This window comes from Rhopalosiphum padi, chromosome 1 (genome assembly GCF_020882245.1).
Source record: "Rhopalosiphum padi isolate XX-2018 chromosome 1, ASM2088224v1, whole genome shotgun sequence".
Classification (NCBI taxonomy): Eukaryota; Metazoa; Arthropoda; class Insecta; order Hemiptera; family Aphididae; genus Rhopalosiphum; species Rhopalosiphum padi.
In genome coordinates this window covers 65,944,146-65,968,249 of record NC_083597.1, presented here as the reverse complement: position 1 = coordinate 65,968,249, position 24,104 = coordinate 65,944,146, and the positions used below count along the sequence as shown (strand labels likewise).

Below are 24,104 nucleotides of genomic sequence, written 5' to 3'. Positions count from 1 at the left end.
TAACATGTATATGTCTATATATATATTATGATAATTAGTAAAAACGATACGAATAAAAAACAAGGTGAAAAACGTTAACTCTGGTTAAAAGTCATTAAAATAATTGCCGTCATGAATAAAATTATTTTTAAATATATGCATAGAAATTTGAAAGCATTCTTGTTGAAATAAATATTATTTTAAATCACGAATTAAGATATATAGTATATATAGTATACCTATACCAATACCACAGAACAATACCTATCTTAATTCTGCTTTAAATATATATATGATTATTTTTATTATTATTTACTTATTTAACTTAACAATTGATTTGGAATATATTTATACTTCAACTAATATTTGGAATTTTAAAGTAAAATGCATTTGGCGTTTTTATATAATATGGTCATTTTTTTCATAGATTCATATATTAGGTATTAGGTAATAGCCAATAGGTATGTAGGTTTTGTACAACTTTTAATAACGTCTTACAATTGATTGTCGTAAATTACGACTCGTAATGCGTTGGGAAATTAATCATAAGAAAAAATTTAAATTTAAACGTGTATATTTTCATTTTGGACAACATTTGAGAATTCTGGATTGGTTATTCCAAATGTCTTAAAAGAATGCGAACAAAAGTCGTCCAATTGATATACTATAAGAATGTATAACTTTAAAAAACATCGTATGATTTCCTATTTTTATAAAGTTCAATTATTTTTGACGTTTATTATTTTATTCGTATCTCGTATGGTTGTATCATTGTATAGGTAATTTGCTATGAATATAATAACAATTACTTAATATAGTTAATGCCTATTATGGTTGTTAAGGAAGTTTAGGTATTGTATATTAGGTACCTACTTAATAGATTCTATTATTCAATTTAAATCGATAAAATATAGTGAAAATAAAAAAAATTGTCGCATAATTGTAAATTTTAATTGCAACCAAGTCTGTGGTTATTACTTATTACATGTAACATTTTGAAATCATCAGCCAGTCAGCACTCAGCTGTGAGTGTTATAAAAAAAAATAAGAGTGCTTTAAGTTTGGTATGGTACACTTTTCCGGTGCCAGTATAACGAAGAACCTAACTGCGCATCATACAGTATATTATATTATGACTCATCATCGACTAGAAGACTATTCTAAAAATCGTCTATAGTTATAAACTATTGAGTATAATACGTGGATTCGTGTGATTCAACAATTTCAACGTCGGTTATTGTATTAAATCGATGTCGTTATTGACATGACAACGCGTAGTTGATGCTCAGTTGCCTTTTTATTCATTATTTTGTTCTTACATAACTTATTGTCTTTCGCATAAGGGCCTATCATTGAAGTGATGACCTTTAATATTACCATTGATTATAGAATAGACTATTCTATAATCAATATTACACAGGTAGGTTAGTAGGTAGGTGCCTAATATACGTTTAGTTCTTTACACTCAATTTGTGACTAACTGTAAAATCGCATACGCGAACTGGTGAATGGCAGAGTTACCTATTTTTTTTTTATAGTGTAGGAATAAAAAACCAGAATTAGTAGAATTACCATTAACCATGACGTCGAAAAAACAAAATATATAATATAATTGGGGGCTAGGGAGGCTATCTTGTCGCTAAAATAGGCGTTTCGTTCTTATTCTCAGATACGTGTGATTATTATTTATTAGAACATTAGATCGCGCAGTTTGCGGTTTCCAGTCGACGTGAATAAATTATAATACATTGTCTGTATTTCGTCCATGAACCGGCGAAATTGTTGTTGATAACACGTACTCGTTTTTGATTACTCCGATTACTTGGTGATAACTCTTCGACCACGTAGATGATAGTGGTACAGTACTCATAATCATAGTAATCATACACATTGGAATATCTGTTCAGTGTTTTACGGTGTTTGTTTTGTTGTTTAATATTAAATGTTAATTATTAATCATTAATTATTGTTTCTAACTGTCGGCTGGTCTACTCGTCCACTGATCACAATTATATTATTAAAAAATCTAACAGTTTCTAAAAATGGCTAAAATCTTGGGAATCGTTTCAAAGTTTTATGAAGATTACACGAAAACAACATCCAAAAAACTTAAGATAATCGATGCTTATTTGTTGTACATAATGTTGACTGGAATTGTACAGTTCGCTTACTGTTGTTTAGTAGGCACATTTCCATTCAACTCGTTTCTCAGTGGTTTTATTTCATCAGTTAGTTGTTTTGTACTTGGTGGTAAGTGCTTAGTAGTAATTCCTCTTACCTTCATGAATATTGTTTATTTTTTACTATTATTTTCATTTTTAATATACTGTGGTTATAATTGAACAATCACAATTTTATAATACATGTTTCATCTATTGATCAATTATTTTCAGACATTAAACATTATCTAATTAACATTTGGTGTACCTTGGCTTGTTAAATAACTAATAATTCTTTGTTGAAAGAAAGAGTTTCAACTATCTTACATTAAAAAAGTTTTAAAATTATTGTAGTATGATATAGCATTGACTAATAAACCTATGATTACGTCTTTAAAATATTATTTAAATATTTTAACAAAATCTTGATGTTTATTGAATTAAATATTATTTTAACATGTTTTATGCTGCCATCAATTTTACATGCAAACTCAAATGACCACGGTTGTGTGGTTTGAACTGCATGTGCCCATTGCCATTTGTAAAATTGGTAATTTGTATGTTATAACCAATGCAGTTGTAAATACCCGATACAATTTTTAAGTGTTTAAGGCTATAACCTTTAAAGCAAGATATAATACAAAATATGTTACTGGTTACTGCATATCAACATATTAATACCGGCCATGTATCATATACTCATATATAATATCTTTAATAATTCTTTTAATTTTTTTTTGTTTCAGTATGTTTACGATTACAAGCAAATCCACAAAACAAAGCACAATTCAGTGATATAAGTCCAGAACGTGGATTTGCTGATTTTATTTTTGCACATATTGTGCTTCACTTAACTATTGTAAACTTCATAGGTTAAATTCAACATTAAAGTTAAAATTTAAAATATATTTTATTGCTCCATTTTTTTTTTCTAAAAATATTTTGTGTAAATAAAGGATTAAATAAATAAAATTTATACTCATACACATATTTATTTATTTATTTATTCTTCATCAAAAATAATAATTTTAATATCATTTTTACTTTTTTTTTAACTTTTAATAATATATTATATATTAAAATCTATACTAATCTAATAATTAAACTATTTAAACTTATGTTATAGGACTTATAATTTGACTAGGATTTGAATATTAACACAATTCTGTCAATACAATTACTTAAGTACATTAAATAATTTTATTAAAATGTAGAGGTGATAAGAAGTGCAAAAGTCTTCTAACAATGTTTATCACAAAAAATATATGTTTTAAATATACATTACATTAATTTACATGACAGTTCTTGGCTTTATATAAATAATACCTTCAATTTAATTACAAATAATCAATAAAAATAAATATATTATATATATATTATAAATGTATTAATAAGAAAAAAGGCTCATATATTTATACCATGTAACAGAAAAATTATTTGAGAAGTGTTAACTTAATACATGTTCTAAAAAAGTATATGTCATCACAATATTGTTTTCTTGTGAAACTAAATTTATTATAATCTCGGGCTTCTTTCTCAAAGTTGTTAATGAATATTATATTCAAAAATAAATTTAATATGAGAATAGATTATGTTTATTTTTTCTATTAATTCTGTGAAATTTTCAACAGTCAAAATATATTTTTCCCAATATAAATAGGTTGTCTATATATTTGTGATGCTTGTCAATCTATATATTTAAAATATACCTTAATTTAAATATCAAATCTAGTTTACTATTGTATCTTTTAAGTATTGTGACAAATACTCCACTTATAAAAAACAATTAAATTCAATACAAAATACTTTACAACAATGTATAAATATATATTATATAATTGTGTAAGACCAAAGCCTAATTATTGATAACAGTAACTATTAAATTGTATAATTTAAATCACTCAATCTTAAACTTGAAATTGTAATGATTAAGTCAAAAGTGTAACAGTTGTAAACAGTTTACTTCCAAACTCTATACATATATAATTGGCCCATTAAATTAATTGTCATAATAACAACATTTTTTTTGAAACTATAAATTACACTGAGCAATTTTACAATCTTTTTATAATATTTTTATATCCATTATTACAATAAATATTTTAATTTTCCCATTTTTAATTGATAAATGCAATGATAATAAATTTAACAAAATTTAAACAACAAAAATTAACCCATTGAAAATATTTGTATTGTAAAATAATCTCAGGTGTATATTTAATCACAATTGAAGTAATAAAAGTATAGAATAATATTCTAAAAGAATAGTCAAATATGGGACGTATTACATTCATAAAGTCAGAGCCAGAAAGCTAATTTTCAAAACTTGATAATATTTAGGAATTAGCTATAAATTTAGTTTAAAGTTAAAAATATATAAATTAATGGAAAAACTTTACCTACGCCAAAATTCCAAAAGCAAAGATGTCTGCATGAATAAACATTAATAATAAAATAACCCAAATATAAATCTGGCCAATAAAGCTTCTAAAGTCTTGTTAGTTGTACAATATATATATCTACTGACATAGGAATTTTTAATTCAAGGTACATATATAATTTAAGGTATCACTTTTTATAATAGGATACTGAAAATATTTATGAAACTCAAACATTCAACGATGATCTAGTATTTTCCAAATATAGAACTCATAAACGTTAATAGTAAAGTGGATATACTCCAAGAGGTAGGATAGCCGACAACAATATTCTCTTGTCTAGGTATCGATTTTCTTCTAATATTTATTAATGTTATTATATTTTTATTATTATTTTAAACATATTTATGAGGGCATTTTAATTACTTGGACAAATAGTTATTTTGGACATTAGGATCCTGAACCTTATGTGTATTATTTTATACAAAAAATTACATTATATCCTTAAATTAAAATCAAATAATGGGTTTCTAATCACAGTCTTAGCTTTCTTTTGTGTGAGTGTATGTGTGCGAGCGTGTATGTGCCACTACAATGCAATGATTAGTCAGTTTTTGATGAAGTTTCTCCATCTTTGCTCATGTACCTCTGTCTAGCCTTCATAATCATTGCTTGTTTTCGAGCTCTCAGCATATTCTCTCTTTCATCGGGTGACTTAGAAAACTGGCTGCCCATACTCATAAGTCCATCTATGATGGGTTCACTAGTATTTGTGTTAAAGCTAAAACAAAAATTAATATAAGTTCAATCTATATATACATATAAAAACTAAAGATAACTTATAACATAAGTCACAAAGATAATTATGCTAATGATATCCTTGATATATATATATATATACTATAAACAAGTATTATTTACGTAGCAGGAGTAGGTGTATTGATAAATTGTTCAACACTGTTAACAGTTGGTATAGTTTCAACAATAACAGGTTCCTCTTCAACAAACTGTTGAGGTGCTACCAGTCTGCCTTCTAATATGTTATCAATAGTTAAATCAACAGAACGAGTAGTTGATAAATCTTCAATAATTGAATGCATAGTATAGTGTGGAAACAATTGTAGAACCTAAAATATATAACAAATGGATTATATTAATGAAACATTTTATTTATAAACAAATTTTACCTGTCGAGCCATTGTTTCTATTTGTGAAGTGTGTATTTGACTTGTAGGTCTTAGAGAATGTGTTACTTCTACAGAAAAACTTGGTAACCATGACAAATACCTAGATCCTTTAAATAGAGATTTAAACAAATATAAATATTTTTTTAATAAGCAGTTTTATGTTTTGTAATTTATCATCATTAGTTTTTTAACTAGTAATTATTATTACATTAAATTTACATGGTTGAGTTCTAAAATATATTCATAATTGGTAATAGTTTCCAATTTACAAAATATATCTAAAATTTGTTATTAAAACATTTAAATAAAAACCCAAGTATCTACATTTTTTTTTACTTCTGAAAATTCAAAAAATTGTAACTTACCATCGAAGTGGAAAAAATGGTGAGGAATATGAGTATGGGTACCTAACGTCTCTTGACCACCATTATTTGTTGAATTTATTGGCATATTTTGATTGTGGCCTAATGTTAATGACAATCTGCATGTTGGACATGATGGTTCTTGTTCCATCCAGGATTGTAAACATCCATTATGAAATAGATGACCACAAGGCAATTTTCTTGCTGAATCCATTTTTTCCCAGCATATAGCACAGTTATCAGAATTTGTATCTAATTCTTCCTCAGTTGCCATAGGATAGCTAAAATATTTTATAATTAAGAAATATTTATCACAATAAATAATAATAAACTAGAACAACTTAGAACATGATTGCATATACTTTTAAAGTGATGTTGTTATTGAAAGTTGAATATTATATGTATAAAATTGTATTGAATCTATAGATAAGTTGTGAATAAATTTGTAATTTAAATCATTTAATATAAGAAACACCTTAAAAAATCTATCATTGTATTACAGTATTTATACCCCACTTGAAATTAAAAACCCAGTAGTACAGTATCAACTAATTATTTAGAAAATTTTATCCATTTCAAATTTGAATTCTTTAAATTGTTATGATGATTTAATTTAAAATGCACAGGTTTTTAAAACTAATAATTAGGTTAAGATATTAAAACGATTCCCTCATAGGAATACCTTAAATCATTATTTATTTAAACTTTATGTTCATCAATTATTTCTATTGTGACTGGTGGATCAATAATATTCCTAACTCTTACCTCCCATTTCGTTTTAACTAATAAATTTCATATTGAAGTGAATATTTTATTATGCATAGGTTGATTTGAATTTAATGCTCTACATATAGTTTGGTTATTAGGGTTTGTGTAGGGCAGTTGTACATTAATTATGCAAGTATAAGTAGTATAATATAAAATATTGTTGTACCTATATTATGTATTTAATACTTTATTCTTTGCTTAAAATATATTAATATATATTTTTTATGCTATATTAGCTAACAAACTAAAGTTAATAAAGCAAAAAGATGAATAATTCAAGATTATTTTATATTATTAATTAGAATTTAATATTGCCTCCTAACAAAAATAAATATAATATAATAACTATCCCGGGTGATTCTTTTATCAAACAGTCATAATTAAGACTAGGATTTCTATGCAATAAAAAATTGTAAAATATGGATTTTATTTACCAAAATATGTAATAATATGCAAAAACAATTTTTTTTTTAAATAATAGTTAATATTATTACATACTATTATTAAATTATGTTTTTTTAAATTTTCAAATGTATTAGTTTAGATACGTAGTATATATTCAACAAATAAACCAATAACTATAGATATTCATTAAATAAAATACCATTTAAAATTAACAAGATTCCCAAAAATGTATACATATGCAATTATATGCATAATGTTCAAAATATACAAAAAAAAATGTTTATTATTTAATCAAGAATAAACCAAATCTTGGACATAACTGACAACCAATCAATTTGGACTTATGGAAAAAAACATGCAAATGCATAGAAATCCTACCACTAGTCACAATTTTTAAATCTATAAACATTTTTGAAAAAAAAATTTTTTCATAATTTTCAGTCAAAATGAAAAAAATTATTTTTTAAGTTTTTTTTATCCATACACTTTTAATTTCATATTCTGAAATAGAATATTTTTTGAAGTATTTTGAGATACATAAAAGTAGAAATTCATATCAATATATCATTGATAAATACAAATACCATTACTTGAAATATTATTTTACTACTATTAAAATTAATTTAGATTATCATCATAAATTCATGAATAAGTAATAATATGAAGGATTATTAAAAATGTGATATGTACTACTGTAGTACTATTTTTATATATTTATGAAACAATAATTTATAGCTATAAATTTATTTTTATGAAAATACAGCTAGATTACAATATTTATAGATTTGAGTTTTAAATATTATCTTTATTTCAGAATTAAATTATAGTGAACGTTATAAAAATAAAAATATCTATAATTTCATTGACATAACATAAGTTATGTTTTTTAAATGTGAGATTGATAGACACATCTTAATTTTATTTTTATTAGTTTATAACTTACTTTTTTTCTAGATGAGAATGGACCCAAAGAAAGTTTTTATGTTTTTGTAGTCGTTTTTGAATATCACTGATCAGTTGTCTCATATGCATAAATATTACAAAACCAGCCATTGTAAGATATGAATTGGTCCATATAATAGCATGAGAATAATGAAGGATCTCCATCACACGTATACCGAGATCCAAACTTAACTCGGCGTAGTATATCAATATACCAGGACTAGTTGTATGGTTAATAGAATTACGATGAAAAAGTTGGATATAATGTCGAAGAAATATATGGACAATACTTCCCGCCAACATCAAACACTGTAAAATTAATAATTTTAAAAGAAATATAATAGTGAAAAAGAATATATATATTTGTTAATGACAAATATATGATTACCTCGATGACCATAAAAGCAAATATATGTTTCGATAAAGTAAGGCCAACAAGGTATGCAAAGTTTAACAGCAACAAAGAAAATATAAATCCAATAGATAAAAGTACAGACATATGAATATATTTCCAGTTTACTCTAGTTCCAGTACCCATAGACATCCACATCTATAAAAAATAAAAGGTATATATAGTAGATAAAAAATAATATCGTTTTTAATAATATATGTCTGTTAAAACAAACATAACAAATAATAAAAATTAAATTAGATTTAACAAAAAATAAATTTGTAAAAAATGTTGTGGTGTGGATAATTGACGTGAGGATAATCAACACTTTACTATTGGTACTTTTTTGATATATTAGATATGTCAAAAAAATAATAAAACACATTTATTTTAATTTCAAAACTTTAGTTGACAAATATCAAACCTTATCACTGAATACCTTTTTGCATTTAAAATTTCATTTTTTATAAGATAAATAGACGGTGAATATAATGTAATATTTAATTATTAAATTTGAAATTACTGAGCTATATTCAAAAATAATATTGATTGTTTAAAAATGAGAAAAAATAATTTATTAAGTTTATTGTAAGATGTAAGAGTATTTTTAGGTGATAACATTTATATAATTAAGGAAAATAACAAAAATGAGTAAATGTAAACATTTTCAAATTACATATTTTAAATAATTAAATCATAATTACATGGCATAAACAACTACTATGTATGTCTAGGTGCTTATAGATAAAATATACATTGAGAATCAGTAGATATTAAAATATCAAATGTAATATAATTGAAAAAATACATTATTATTGTTTATAAATAAAAGGTCAATATTATCAGTCAATCTCATAATATTATTTTTTATTTTAATAAAAACTAAAAGTTACTAATTAATAAACATTATGAAGAAGCCAAAAAGAAGCCACTGCATATAAGTTTCTTACTACACAATGATCAAAATTGTTAAAAAATAATAGACTATATCCAAACTAACCTTATAGTTATAAAGTAAAAAAGAAATACTTTAAATAAAATAATTTAGATATGTTCTAGTTTATATACCTTATAAATTATTTTTATAATTTAATTTAAACTGTGATAAATTAAATAAAAATAATATATCATAAATTATAATCATGACTATAATTTGTATCATTAAAATAATTACTATTCAACTTATTGTCACTTGACATAAAATACCTATGTGCAAAATCATCATTTGTCAAGAGACACAATTTACTGTTTTAAAAATCTGTTTACATAGTACAACTTTATATAGATATAAATATAATTCAATAGGTACATAATATGTAAGAATTTTTGTTATATTTCAAAAATAAAATCATTTTTATGTTGAAATATTTTATTTCTGAACTCAGTGATACCAATATATAATCTTACATAATTTTGTGTATAGAATATTTCATGCCAAGTGATGTAATGTAATTCTGAAATAGTAAACTAAAAATTAAAATTATTTTTTTTAGATCATAAGTAAGTTTAATAGTTAAGACAGATAGGTAAGACAGCATTAAACTTTTTATAGTAATAAATTTACATAAAAATTACTAAATATAAATATATCACTTATTAAAGTTAATAACAATGTAAAATATTTGAAAAAAATTATATTTTAAACAATATAAACATTATAAATATATTTATTAATTAGTTTTGGTTAAATATTTATCAACTAATTCATATAACCACTGCATTGTCATTACAATTTTACAGGTTTGATACTAATTCAGTTGTTTTTATTGAATATTTATTTTTCATTATTATAAAATTGGTGTAACACAAAAATCAACATTTAAAAATAAGTTAAGAGTCAAGTGTTTAAATAACTATTTTAGAATACTGATCATAATTATATTAATTTAGTTAGAAAATTGAACGAATATTTACTAACAAGTATAATGACTAAAATATCAGAAGTAACCTGGGGGGGGAGCATACCAAATTGTATTGTACTTTTCACTCATTAATCATTTCTACAAAGAAAGTTAAAACTGTGAAAGTGTAATACACCTTTTTATATTACATTAATTTTCTATATGGGATGGCAGAGAAAACATTTAACAATGATGTACTATAAGTATATTCATAAAACTTATACAGGTTATATGGTACAAAATAGTCAATATTTCATGTTAGACCTAGACATCTTTTTCATATGGACCAAAGTATATGGTTTCAATATCAAATTCAAATAAATATTTGTATAAATTGATTTATATTTTACAATTAAATTATTTAATCAAAAAACTATTTATAAAGTTATTTAAATAAACGATATATATGTAATTTATTTAAAGGTTATAATTGCAATTATTTAAGATTTAAATTTTCTAATACATTTTACTTTTTAAATCAAATAACTGAATACAGATAAAATAAACATAAATATGTTGTTATCACACTATGATAATTACATTATATGTATTATATTTTTATACTTATACCATTATAAATTAATTGATAATTGATATAATTATTTAATTATACTAAAATTAAATATTACAGATTTTCATATGGTTAGGTAATAAGTATTTTAAAGAAAACATTAATTTTTTTACGTAATGAATAATGACACATTTCTAAAAACAAACCTGAACATTTCATGAAATTTAATATTTATTAACTTGTAAAAACAAAGTGGAGAATTTAAATTTGTTCATCTATTTTTGGTTAATCAGATTTTATGTTGTATCACTTTATTGATAATTGACAAGTATGATTGCCAAAAAAATGTACATAATGTACAAGTCTGATTGAATGCATGCATACGAAAACAATTGGACACACTCATACTACACGCAAGCATTTGAGTATTGTATATTAATGTATTATCCTATAAGTCTATGAAAATTATCAATATAAGATCTATCAATAAGAAATTAATTGTACTTAGTTCAATCAAAAGAAATATTTTTAAATGATAAAACCATTTACTAATTTTACTGTGTTAATATAAGTTGAATTAAAACTTCACACTCATAGCTTTCCATTACTATATTTTCTAAAGTAGAATGCACTAAAATGTGTTTTTTTCTATTAATTTATAGTATAATATAGATCATATCAAGTGACGCAATTATGCAACTATGCAAGGTAAGGTGATGGAGGGGGGAGGAGATTAAATATAATATATATAAATATATAATATTTTATGTCAAATATACATTAAATACTATCGAATTTCATAAAAATGTATTATGATTGAGAAAAATGAGTATTATATAGTAAATATATATGATCTATAGGAAAATTTATGAATAACTAGTAAAAATAAGTTACAAGCTAAATAATAAATAATTATGTATAAATACTGATAAAATAATTATTAATTATTAATAATAAGTGAAATTAATCAATGTTTTCCTTTCTTTTTATATGTATTGACAATTGACGTCATAATGTACATTAGGACAACTAAAATATTATTTAAATATAACTTATATCATGAGATTAATTATAAATAAATAATAATATTATAAATTTCTTTTTAAATAAATATTTATGTATTTATAAGCAACTATACACAAAATATATACTATGAATAAGTATGTACAACTGTATAAGAGAAAATAGATTATAGTACAAAATATGTGATATTAATCTGATGTTGTATCTCAGGTGTCTTATATTTTTTGTAATAGCGAATTCAAATAGAAACAAAAATATTTACTTATTTACAAACAATTTATATTGTAATAACTAGGATCTGGTTTATATGTTTTTACATATTATTGTTTAATGTAAGCTGTCTTACGAAAGTAAAAATTGTGGATGGTTTTTTGAACACTGAGTTCACAGGAAAGTTTTTTAGTAAAATTTAACTCTTAAGGATGTCGGACTCGTAAATGTTATCCAAGACAACTTGTCTCAAAAATAACATAAAATAATGAAGCATTGATATAATAACTTAATATACTTACATATTCAAATCGATCCTTACACAAACTGGTCATCAAATGAAGAAATCCTAGGGTAGAATACCAAAATAGCCAAAGAGCTACTTTATCCAATGTATAAGCTTTAAGGATTATAAACATAAAAATGAACTTGTAAATAACCCAGTTCCATAGACGTTCGCGAAATTGTACGTGTTCTACTGGTCTTAAGTTACCAAGAACAAGTGACTGTATAACAGCGCCTATCATCACTATGCTACATATTGCACCATTACAAAGAACCTGAAAAATATTTAAAAAAAATTAATTAATAAATAGCAACCATCATACATGTCATGTAACTGTCGATAAATAAAAAAGAAACGCCAACATTTTAATCTTAAAAAATTGCGAATTTTAAAAAAGTAATTATTTAATATTTATAATGAAATTCAATTTTTTTTTACAACTCCCAATAAATAATAAATACAATATTTTCAATTACATCAGATGAGAAAATGAAATAAAACATGTAATAATTTTTATCGATGTATATACTAAAGACCAGCATTGGGCCGGGCTTGGCCCGGACTGGTCCGGAATTGGCCCGGCCCGGGTGGCCGTTAAATGTTTGTATTATAAACATGTTGTTAAGTAAATTATAGTTATTAGTTAATAAATAATATATTAAAAATAAAAAACCATAAAAAATTGACCAATCCGAGCCGGGCTTACTTAAAAAAATTAGTGGGTCAAGCCGGGCTTAAATACAACAAATGGTTACCGGGCCGGACCGGGCTACAAATTATCGGCCAGTGCAACCTCAGAACCTTTAATACATATCAGGAGTAATCAACATGAATAGACATATAAATAGTTAAATACTATAAATATTAAATACAATAATATAAGGAGCCAAATTTTTTTTGGATGCTTTTTATCTAATTTAATATTTTTTATAAATGAATACCTAAAAAATTAAAATTTATAATAATATAATAAGTAAATTTTAATAAATAAATAAGACGCGATCCGCATCGGACAACGACGAGAGCCACATGTAGCTCGCAAGCCGCAAGTTGGCCACCCCTGATATAATATATTCTAACAGTTATTAACAGAAATTTATCTTGTCAAATGTCAAATGATGAGTTAATATTAATATTATATTATATATTATTATGTTATTTCTCTGATCAGTGCGTCATTACTTTATTTCAGTGAAGATAATGAACTGTAACAACAATAACCATAAATTATTATGAGGGATAATTATTAATTAATATTATAAACTGGGAAAAAACAGTTTATTTTAAAACTGAGAAAGGCAATTAAAAACTATACATTCATTGCCTCGCTCAGATGCTCAGAATCCAAAATGAAAAAAAAACAAATTTATATTGGATACCTATTTTTATTTAAATTATGCCACACAATGCCATAATATTATATTAACGTTTACATATTACATAATAAGTTCAAACAAAACGATATAAAAATAAAAATATTTATAAATGAACTACAAAAATAGTAATATAAAAATAACTTTTCTAGGTCAACAACAACAAATAACAATTTAGTAATAAACACATTCAATCTAGATCTAGATTATTTGCGTATGAACAACATGAATACTAACAATTATTTTTATGAATATTTAATGTTCATATTTATTTTATAAGACATAGTTATGAGTTTATGACATGAACAAATGAACAAATAAATAATAATAAATATTCAAAAATACTTTGATCGTTCACTCCTAAATGACACTACTGGTGGATTCATACAGGTTTAAGGTTTAAATACAATATTTTTGTGAAAACCACGGCTATCTATATCTATAGCCGTGGTGAAAACTGAAAACCAAGCTCCGTAAGTTCCGCAAAATTCGTTTTTATCAATCGTACTAAAATTAAAACTAATAATGCATCATCACTATCTTGTGTGGTTAGTGTGAGCTACTTGGTCCTCTTGATTTCAAATAAAATCCAAATTATATTACTAAAAATAAGATATTTTGTTATTATGAAAAAATTGCTTTTACTCGCGTTTTTTTTTTGTCCAATGTCTGATTTTCGCATACTAATTGTTTAATAATGTCAAGGGAATTTATTTATTTTTTATCGAATAGTGTCTAGTTGACCTTAACAGTTAAAATTATGTACCTCTCTCCTTTACAAAAAAAATCATATTTGAGTTCATCAAACCTAGTTATTACTTATTACTTATTAGTATAGTTAAAGAATAAATACTATCAAATTAATATAATACCTATATAAAAACCTCGCTAAAAACTGTCACAGTAATAAAAAAAGTATTTTATGGGCTTCTAAATAGGAAATCATTGCTTTAAAGCTTAAATGTATTATTATTTGTTAATAAATTAATTATTTGATACATTTTAATAGAATAGAATACTTAGTGTACCTATGTTTTACTTTATAACAACTATAATAAAGTTATAGAGAAATCAATTTAATACAATTTTTAAACTAAAAATGAAAAAAAAGCACAACATACCCCCGAAATATAATCATAATTAATTAAACAAATCAGTTTATTCAAATTAATATTAGACGTTAAAACAATACAAAATCTAACAAGGGAATCAACCAACTCATATGATACGAAGTAGGTAATAAGTAATAACTTATAATTTAATTATTAAAATTTAAAAGTCAATAACATAATAAATTAAAATCTTTTTAGAGATAAAAAGAAAAATATAGAATGATATCTATATTGATTTATTATGAAATGATCACATGTCAATATGCCATTGCTTTGTGTTGTTTAAATAATAACAACTAGTTATAATGTGATAATATAATAAATTATGTGTAGTAACACTTTGATTTCAAGTTTCGATGAATCAACAATCATTGATAATTCGCTGTAGGATAGCCATGTCATTCTTAAGAGTCATGACTCATGACTAACCTATTCCGAAAAATAACCCGAAACGATAATTGTTTTCAATATCCATTTCTATCACCTGCGATCTGTTTTATACATTTTTTTTATTTAAAATGTATGAATTTTAAATATTTAATTTCACTTTCACTAAAATCAAAAGCCAAACTTTAAAAACTTATAAAATATATTTTGATATTTGAAGAAAATTGTTAAGAATTTTGTTTTATTTTTAGTTATAATTAGAATGACCAATATTGTATAATTAATTTACAACACACGTATACTTATTACTTAATTAGTTATTACACATAATATTTATTCTATTTCCATAAAAGAATTTTTAAGTAACTATAATTATAATTTTTAAAATTACAACTTTACGATCTATAGATTAAAGGAAAAGTACTTGGAATTTTTTAGAACACTTCTACGACTAGAAAACAGATAATTATAAAAACAATCACCACTAGAAAAATGAATAATTGACTACAGGTTTAACCAGGACATATCACGTATCAAAATTTAAAAAAAGAAAAAATAGTAAGTATGTTTTACTTTACCAAAAATGTTATGAATTATGATTATCTTTCTTTATATTAACCTAGCCAGAGATAATTTTTTATTATTTTATTCATTTTTAATAAGAATAAAAATACTGAATATAATTAATGCTATAAAAAAATGCTTACAGGTAGTGCAATACAATTTCATCATACTGTGTAACTGTGTAACTGCATAATTATATAAATTATATTGTATTTATTGTAATATTTATAATTTATAACTTATAAGAATCCAATAAATACCAATAGGTATACTAATGCAGTGTTTCCCAACTGGTGTTCCGCGGGACCTAAGGGTTCCGTCAGCCGATGTCAAGGGTTCCGTAAGAAATTTGGGAAAGTATAAATTAATAATATTTTTGATTTGAATTATGATTCTAACATAGAATAGCCCCAAAAATTATACGGGGGTTCCACAAGACGTTCAAGCTCCTGCAAAGGTTCCGCGAGTAAAAAAAGTTGGGAAACACTACTAATGTATACATTAGTGTTTTATCTGATATTATCTGCATTCAATTTCAAACAAATTGTATATTGAAATTATTATATATTTAAACGAAAGTTTTGTACGTGCCAGATGCTTCGTTGTCCTGCTGATAATTTCAATTTCATACAATCAATGATTTCGTCTTTGAGATAAACATTTTTTTAAATTTGTTAGATATAAAAAACCTAAAGATTTATAGAGTACGGCCAACAACAATGATTTATGTTTAAATTTTTAATTTAAGTTTACATAAAAAGTAACTTAGGTTTTTTCACTTAATTTATTTAAAAATAGTTATTAAACTAGTCACTAGTGTATTGTATATCTATTATTTTAGCGTATTATAACTAAAAAATTAAATGTACCTTTATTTTTTAATTTATATAAATCGTCATTCTATGAACACCTAAAATATAATTAAAAAATAAATAATACTAAACATATTTAACAATAAACATTCTTCTATAATACACAGTTACAAAAAAAAGTATATTAATCCATGAATTAATATTATTTACCTTGATATAGATATTTTTTTGAGTTTCTTTATTCAATTTTTTTTATTTTAGACATTATAAATAGTTATAAAGGTATTATGTTACTATTGGGACTACCAGTTAAACTGCTAAACATACCATAGCTAGAGTTGTGTACCTGACTGGATATTTCTATAGAGTCGAAGCATCGATTATAAATAGTAAATAGTAAATACTAGTGTTTATAATCAATGGTTGTAGTAACGCAAACTATAATTTAATTCAATATTAACTATTAAATGATTCAATGTTAAACACAAAGAAAATCAATATTTGCGAGGGCCGAAACTAAATCTTCGTAGTGACATACAGTATTAGACATTAGTGTATTACAACATTATACTTACTCTTCTTAGTTCTTACATATTACTATATAATATACAATTCCGATTTCTGGTTATATTATAAAATATATATTAATTATAATTATCAATTTATTAATATTTTAAATTTGTAAGAATATGACTATAGACTTTTACTTCAATACAATATTTTAACACAGCCTTGGTAAACAATTATGTATATTTGAGCATTTTATGTTGTAACAAATGTATTAACATGTAGTTGAGAATAACAAATGGACTTAGGAACTTGACCTAAGTCACGAAATAAATTAAATTTTACTGAATACAGAAGTATCATTATTTTAGATGTAATAACTTGAAACTATTATAATATTCTTCTCAAATAATAAACATAGATAATATATAACACACCTTAATGTTTATTATTATTTTTTTAGATAATAGTAGATTTGTTATTTACCAAATTATTGTTTAATTCAATAAGTATAAATAAATAAAAAATAATTTTTATCATATAAAATAGATTTTTATTTTTTTATAGACATATCCAAATATACAATTAAAAATTCTAAGAAAATAAGATTTAATTCTTTTTTTTAATATCAAAACATTTTATACAATACTCACCGCTTCGCCACAGATTTTAAAATGTGATATGATAATTTTTACGGTAATAAAAATTTTAAATATTATATAATCGACCTAAAAAATAACTTATAAAACATACAGCAAATAAATGAATTCATAAATTTAATAAATACTAAAACACCAAGTAATATTCTTATATCTTATTAATTACCAAGTTTCTAAAACTCTCTTCCCTTCAACTACTTCGTCAATCAATATATTATAAGTAAAAATACGATAATTTAATATGATTATTGATAAAAGATTAAGTTGAAATCTTTCCGTTTCTTCTAAAAATTAAACTTGTAGATATTAAAATAATTTTTAAGTAAACTAAAGGTATAACTAAATTACCAATAACTAACGACCTAATAGGTACACCATAGGTTATTATCATATTATTTTTAAAGTTCAAGGTTAAATCAATTTTAAAATCATTTAAAGTGATTAATAATCAGAATTATCTCTTTGTTATAAAAGCTAAAAGATAATATAATAATATTAATAATTATTAATAATATAATATATTTCGTAGAAATAGAAATAGAAAATAAAAGACAATAAATGCGCTCTGGATGCTATAATTCCTAAAAAAAATTCAGGTATTTATTTTCAGAAATAACCCCGTATAAATAATTAAACTAATATTTGTAAAGCATTTACTAATAAAATTAAATATTAAAAATGGGTTTGCCACTTATATTAAAATATATTAATTATAAATAAATAAATACCTACAATAACTATAATATAATGTATAGTATAATATATCAATGTAATATTAAAATATTATATAGCTAACTATGGTACTTCTATAAAGAGCCCCCCCCCAAAAAATATTTAAATATTTAAATTATAACAGAAAAGTCAAAAGAGGTTCTAATGGTTTTATTTATAATAAGGGAGATGATTGTTTTCTATTGTCCTTCTTAGTTACATTATGTATTGCCGATTACTCGTTATTTAGATACGGAACAAAAATAGTTAAGGTCACCCAGTAACCAGTAAGTTAGACAAACATATTCAAAACATATAATTTATTTTTAAATATAATTTAATACCTAAATATCTTTATTTCCTCAATCTTATAATCGAGTATTTTTAACAAGGAAATAAAAATCACAATAAATATCCTTTTTATTTAACAAATCTATAAAGTTACACTCTATATCAGCGGTTCCTAACCCATGGGCCGTGGGTAGCGTGGAACTGGGCCGTGAACTTTATAATAGTAATATTACTAACGTATATATTTAAAATAATATCATTATATATTTTTATTATATAAATACGTATATAGGTGTGCAATTAGTCATTAATGGGCCTCAAAATTTTTTTTACAAAATTTGTGGTCTGTACAACTAAAAAGATGAGGAACCACTGCTCTATATATTTAAAAAAAAAAAGTTTTGTTTTAACTAAGGATATATCAGGACGCCATTAATTTGATATAAGTTCGTTTTACTAATAATTTAATATCATAACTGTATAATTCATGGGACAGTTTATTTTTTGATTTCGTTATTTTTGTAACTTTTATCAACTATTTTTCAAAAACCTCTAAAGTATTAAGCTATAAAGATTTTGTTTTAAAATAATTTAACAAAGTTAAAAATAAATCAAACCATGTAATCCACGAAAACAAACCGGTGCAGTGATATTTTTAAGAATCCTAAATAGTTTTGAAATATAAGTTATTGAAATTCATATTAAATTAATTTGGTATTAAATAAGAAACTAAAATTCAATGATGTATTTATTTTGTTTTTATATATTTTAATTATATTTATGATGCATGTATTGTGTTAATTACGTCATACAGATAAAGGATATACAAAACTTTAGTACAAAACTGTTAGAATTAAATAATGTAATAATATGGAAAAAGCACTAATGTTAAAAATTAAAGACAGGAATGCAAATTAATCAAATATTTTAAAGGATAACATCTTTATTTTTTATAAATCAATTTTTACCTTGAAAATTTAAACTATTTTATGTTTTAATAGATAGGTAGATTAATTAAATTAATTAAATTAAATATTCCTTAGTATAGTAAATACAAATAAAAACTAATTTTAACTAGATGGTTTTTACACCAAATAAACTTGTTCAATATTTTAAATTTCTACTTATCATGCGTGAATTAAAAATTATTATTGCTGGAATTCTAAAAAACCTATACATAATGTAAGATAATATGTAATATAGCCTAAGGTGGTAGGTTATGTAGAAAAATTAATATTTAATTAGTCCATATTCTTTAAAATTATTCAATTATACCTTGATAAAGATCTTAATATTTTCAATAATTATTAAGCCATTCTCTACTTATAAATAAATAAATGTATTCATAATATCTCATTTAGAGGATAATATTTATATTATAGTAAGTAATATATTAAATATTTATTAATTTAAGTTAGTATAAAAATGAATTGAAATTAATTAGATTACTCGATAAGTATAATAAGTTAGAATTAAATAACTAATGGTTAACCTAGATAATTACTACATTACATTAAAATTAAGTAGGGTAGATATGGTTAATAGTTAATTAAATAATAACTAACATGTTGGTAAAAATAATTTATTATTTTTTTAATTTTAATTTTGAAAATTCTATCTAGAGTCTAGACATAATATATTAGGTGCAATTAGCTAGAGAGATAACATCTAAATTATTAAATAATTTAACTTAGATATAAAATTTAAAAAATCAGTTTATATTTTTAAATTATTAATTAAATATGTCAACTTACCAAAAAGCATAAAGGATCTTGTAACATAAATGCCAAAACGTTAAGCATTTGTTCATAATATACATCCATTGGATCAGATTTTGTTGGATCTTCATCAACCTGGATATTAGAATTTGATTCATGTGATGCATCAAAGCTGTATTTAACTGAATAATAGGTAGCTGCAGAAATGGATAATACAGTAGCCGAAATATATGTAGATAATTTGGGAACAGGCAGTCGGTCAACCATCATGAATGACATACTCTTTTTAGATTGTCTATATGTAAAATATGTCAATTTATTTTTTTAATAGATGCACAACAGAGTTTAGAATCTACTTCACGTCCCGAACATAATTAAAAATAAAATTATGGTTTAATAACCATAGTAGGTATTTTAACAGTTTCACTTAAATCTAGAATTATATCATACACGTACTAACATACGTAAATAGTAAGTATTATAATAAATTATGTTCAAAAACAACTTATGGATAAATTTAATCACAAAAAAGTCATAATTCGCAAAAACGACAACATAGAAAACGAACACGCAGGACGGGAACATAAAACTGGCTGATAAAACAGTTCGTAGTAACAATTCAGTAGTACAGCATCATGATAATAATGTGACGTGATCCGTGACGTCATACTATCACTTTGATTTGTTTTGAGCTAGTAGCTCCCTCTATCGGTTATTTTAAACATCTAACTCAAGGCGTAATGAATTACCTTGGTCAACTATTTAATTTTTATTATTTCATTAAAAATGCAAATTTAATGTTTATTCAAATCATAAAATGTATTATCACAATTAACAAATTATATCTACGTCACATTGTAAAACGTAATGTCATTGATTACAGGACAATGGTAAATGCTATTAAGATGTAAACGATACAAAATATAAAACACCCTATGCAGGAACCAACTGTTTTAATAATGTTTGCAAAACATAAAGGTACAATTCTTTTAAAATTAATTATACATATTACAGTATTATAATTTATACTATTATAGATATAGTTACTCATGGCATTACCAAATTTACATACGGTTAATGTATTTTTAATGGATATTATTTAATTTTCGATTATCGTCTTCTACGAGTTCTATACTACATTTTTTAGGATTCTAAACAGTCAGCATTTGGTTTATAATTATACATAAGAACCTCGTACCTAAAGTCCTAAAACCTAAAATAACAAAAAAATGTATTAATGGGTACTTACTTTATATTATTTCGTTTAGTTACGTGTTATAGCTAGACGATTTCAAAATATAACCATATATGTATTAAAAATATAATATCTGGCCAATTTCTAAAGGTAGTTAGGTTTAGGTATTACACACTTGTCACTTACTGTATTTTGAACACCAAACATTCTAACAATATGGTAAAGTAATATTTGTTCGAATTTAAGGAATACACGGTTATAGTATATAGGTAGGTATAACTGTATAAGCTATTAGCATTGATTTTAAAATCAATGGTGTTAGCTGTTAGGTATTACCGTAACTATTGTAACTTAGACTTAATTTTAATTTTAACTTACTAATTTACTAAATCTTCAAAACAAAGCAAAGTCGCAGAAAGCTAGCTGATTTTAATGGCAAAAGTTTGGTCTTGCTTTTTATATATCAATAAGTATTAAAGTACTGTTCGAACTTAAATGATTGATTTTATATTATTTTTCTTATGACTAGTTCTTTTGCAGTTTAATTTAACTAATACTGAATAGATAGACATCAATATTAAAAAAAACCAGATATTTTGTAGCATTGATAATTATAAGTAAAGTATAACGCTTCTACGGCACCGATTTAATATTGATACATAAATAGGTATTAGGTACCTACTTCCACCTAGGTCTACTATATATATAGACATATACCACTTGGCACTTATTAACTATGGTGCTATTTATAATAGTTTATTAGTTTACTACATGATTCTTATTTCGTGGTTGGGAGATGATGGAGAATTATTTTTATAGATCATAGATTAAAAGTAGTTTTAGCTTTTTTAGACATAAAAACATTCGCACTATAGTATGTAATGTAACGTTATTACTGTATAGACAATTATTGTAGTGTAAGGTATATAATATTTGTAGAAATCGGTAAATATTTGAACACATTTCCTTTTCGCATATAGGTAGCTTTAATACCTTATGTTTCTAACTTAATTAGTCTAACCAAAGATTTATACACGTCACATTACTTATCGAAGACTCGAATAGGATGTCTGGCTCTGGATGTGTTAACATTTCCATTGACTACGCCCATACCGTTATTATAATTAAGGGAGCTATAAGTGGCATAGCTTATGTTTATAGTTTTAAAGATTTATGAGAAATGTTTGTACAAAATATACAGTTTATTATTGAGCAATGAGCATTTTAGAACTATAGCGAATCGACTTATACGGCTTCGTCCGTGTGCCGATTTATTTTCTCTAAATGAAATTCTTAAATAAGCACACATAGTTGACAGTTGTGTTTTAAAGAAGAAAAACATTAATAATTAATCAGGTGTTAAATATTAGTATAGTAGCTAAATTAAAAATAAATAATAATAATAATATTTACACATGATTCTAATGATTCTATATATAATTATAATTATAATTTGTATAATTTAACTTTATTTATTAATATTTAAGTCAAAACCTCTTAGTATACCACATTAAGCGTTTTATTTTGTGGTGCATAAAATATGTATAAATGGTTTGGTATTCCAATTAAAGAAAATACTAGTATACTACGTATAATTGTCCATGTGAGACACGCTAAAAAACCGTAACCTTTAAATAAAAAAACCTCTCTCCCTCAAATCAGACAAAAAAAATGAAAAATCGGGTGACGCGGTGACACTCAGAAGAGCATTTGGAACATATCTGTGAAAAAAAAATTGGTAAAAAGTAAAATAATGTCGTCTCAAAATTGGAACATAAAAAGGCCTATTCTTTTGTATAATGTATAAGGAGTATTGCCAGTCAAGGTATAGGCGCTAGCGCTATGCGTAAGATTATTTTTATCGATGAACAATTCATATCTACACACCGTTATCAAACACAAAATTGACGGACAAAAAGGATAAATTGTACCTGGAAACCCGCGGGCCGTCTTGCCGTGCCGCACAAAACGTATTAGATTATTAAAACACGACATTTTTCAAAATCCTTTCTTATTGCACGCTGAAAGTATAATTATATTAGACTATTAGAGGAACCGCTATTCAGAGCCGTGCAAAGGGGGGGGGACAATTAGGGAAAGTTCCTTATAGGGTGGAAAAAATGCTCCTAAAGCTCCCCTCAATATCCACCTATTATTAAGAGCTCCAATATAATTACCTTAAGGCACCACTGATGGTTAGCGCAGCACTGCCACTATTTCAAATTTCAAGTGCGTACGTTGAGTAGTTTTTGAGATATAGCGATCAGTGAGTC

At 24.1% G+C, this 24,104-nt stretch overlaps 2 protein-coding genes across 2 annotated transcripts; one reads left to right on the top strand and one right to left on the bottom strand.

The window, feature by feature from the left end:
* The first annotated feature begins 1,831 nt into the window (after positions 1 to 1,831).
* On the top strand, positions 1,832 to 3,122 carry LOC132931704 (dolichyl-diphosphooligosaccharide--protein glycosyltransferase subunit DAD1). Its single transcript, XM_060997646.1, has 2 exons — positions 1,832 to 2,229; positions 2,885 to 3,122. Exons 1-2 carry the CDS (start codon positions 2,022 to 2,024, stop codon positions 3,013 to 3,015), a joined length of 339 nt encoding a protein of 112 aa, XP_060853629.1. The 5' UTR covers positions 1,832 to 2,021; the 3' UTR covers positions 3,016 to 3,122.
* Positions 3,123 to 4,354: 1,232 nt separating this feature from the next.
* Positions 4,355 to 21,236, bottom strand: LOC132931703 (E3 ubiquitin-protein ligase AMFR-like). Its single transcript, XM_060997645.1, has 8 exons — positions 20,673 to 21,236; positions 12,519 to 12,776; positions 8,569 to 8,730; positions 8,182 to 8,489; positions 6,069 to 6,346; positions 5,704 to 5,810; positions 5,438 to 5,643; positions 4,355 to 5,297 (listed from the first exon to the last, which is right to left on the bottom strand). Exons 1-8 carry the CDS (start codon positions 20,913 to 20,915, stop codon positions 5,120 to 5,122), a joined length of 1,740 nt encoding a protein of 579 aa, XP_060853628.1. The 5' UTR covers positions 20,916 to 21,236; the 3' UTR covers positions 4,355 to 5,119.
* Between the last annotated feature and the right edge of the window lie 2,868 nt (positions 21,237 to 24,104).

What these genes read in the sequence shown, in the direction of transcription:
- LOC132931703 (XM_060997645.1), bottom strand. Translation starts at nt 20,915, where the DNA reads ATGTCATTCATGATGGTTGACCGACTGCCTGTTCCCAAATTATCTACA. An exon ending in CCATTTTTTCCACTTCGATG is followed by an intron (nt 5,811 to 6,068) that starts GTAAGTTACAAT and finishes CTCTATTTAAAG; the next exon opens with GATCTAGGTATTTGTCATGG. An exon ending in TAGAAACAATGGCTCGACAG is followed by an intron (nt 5,644 to 5,703) that starts GTAAAATTTGTT and finishes TATATATTTTAG; the next exon opens with GTTCTACAATTGTTTCCACA.
- LOC132931704 (XM_060997646.1), top strand. Translation starts at nt 2,022, where the DNA reads ATGGCTAAAATCTTGGGAATCGTTTCAAAGTTTTATGAAGATTACACG. An exon ending in TAGTTGTTTTGTACTTGGTG is followed by an intron (nt 2,230 to 2,884) that starts GTAAGTGCTTAG and finishes TTTTTGTTTCAG; the next exon opens with TATGTTTACGATTACAAGCA.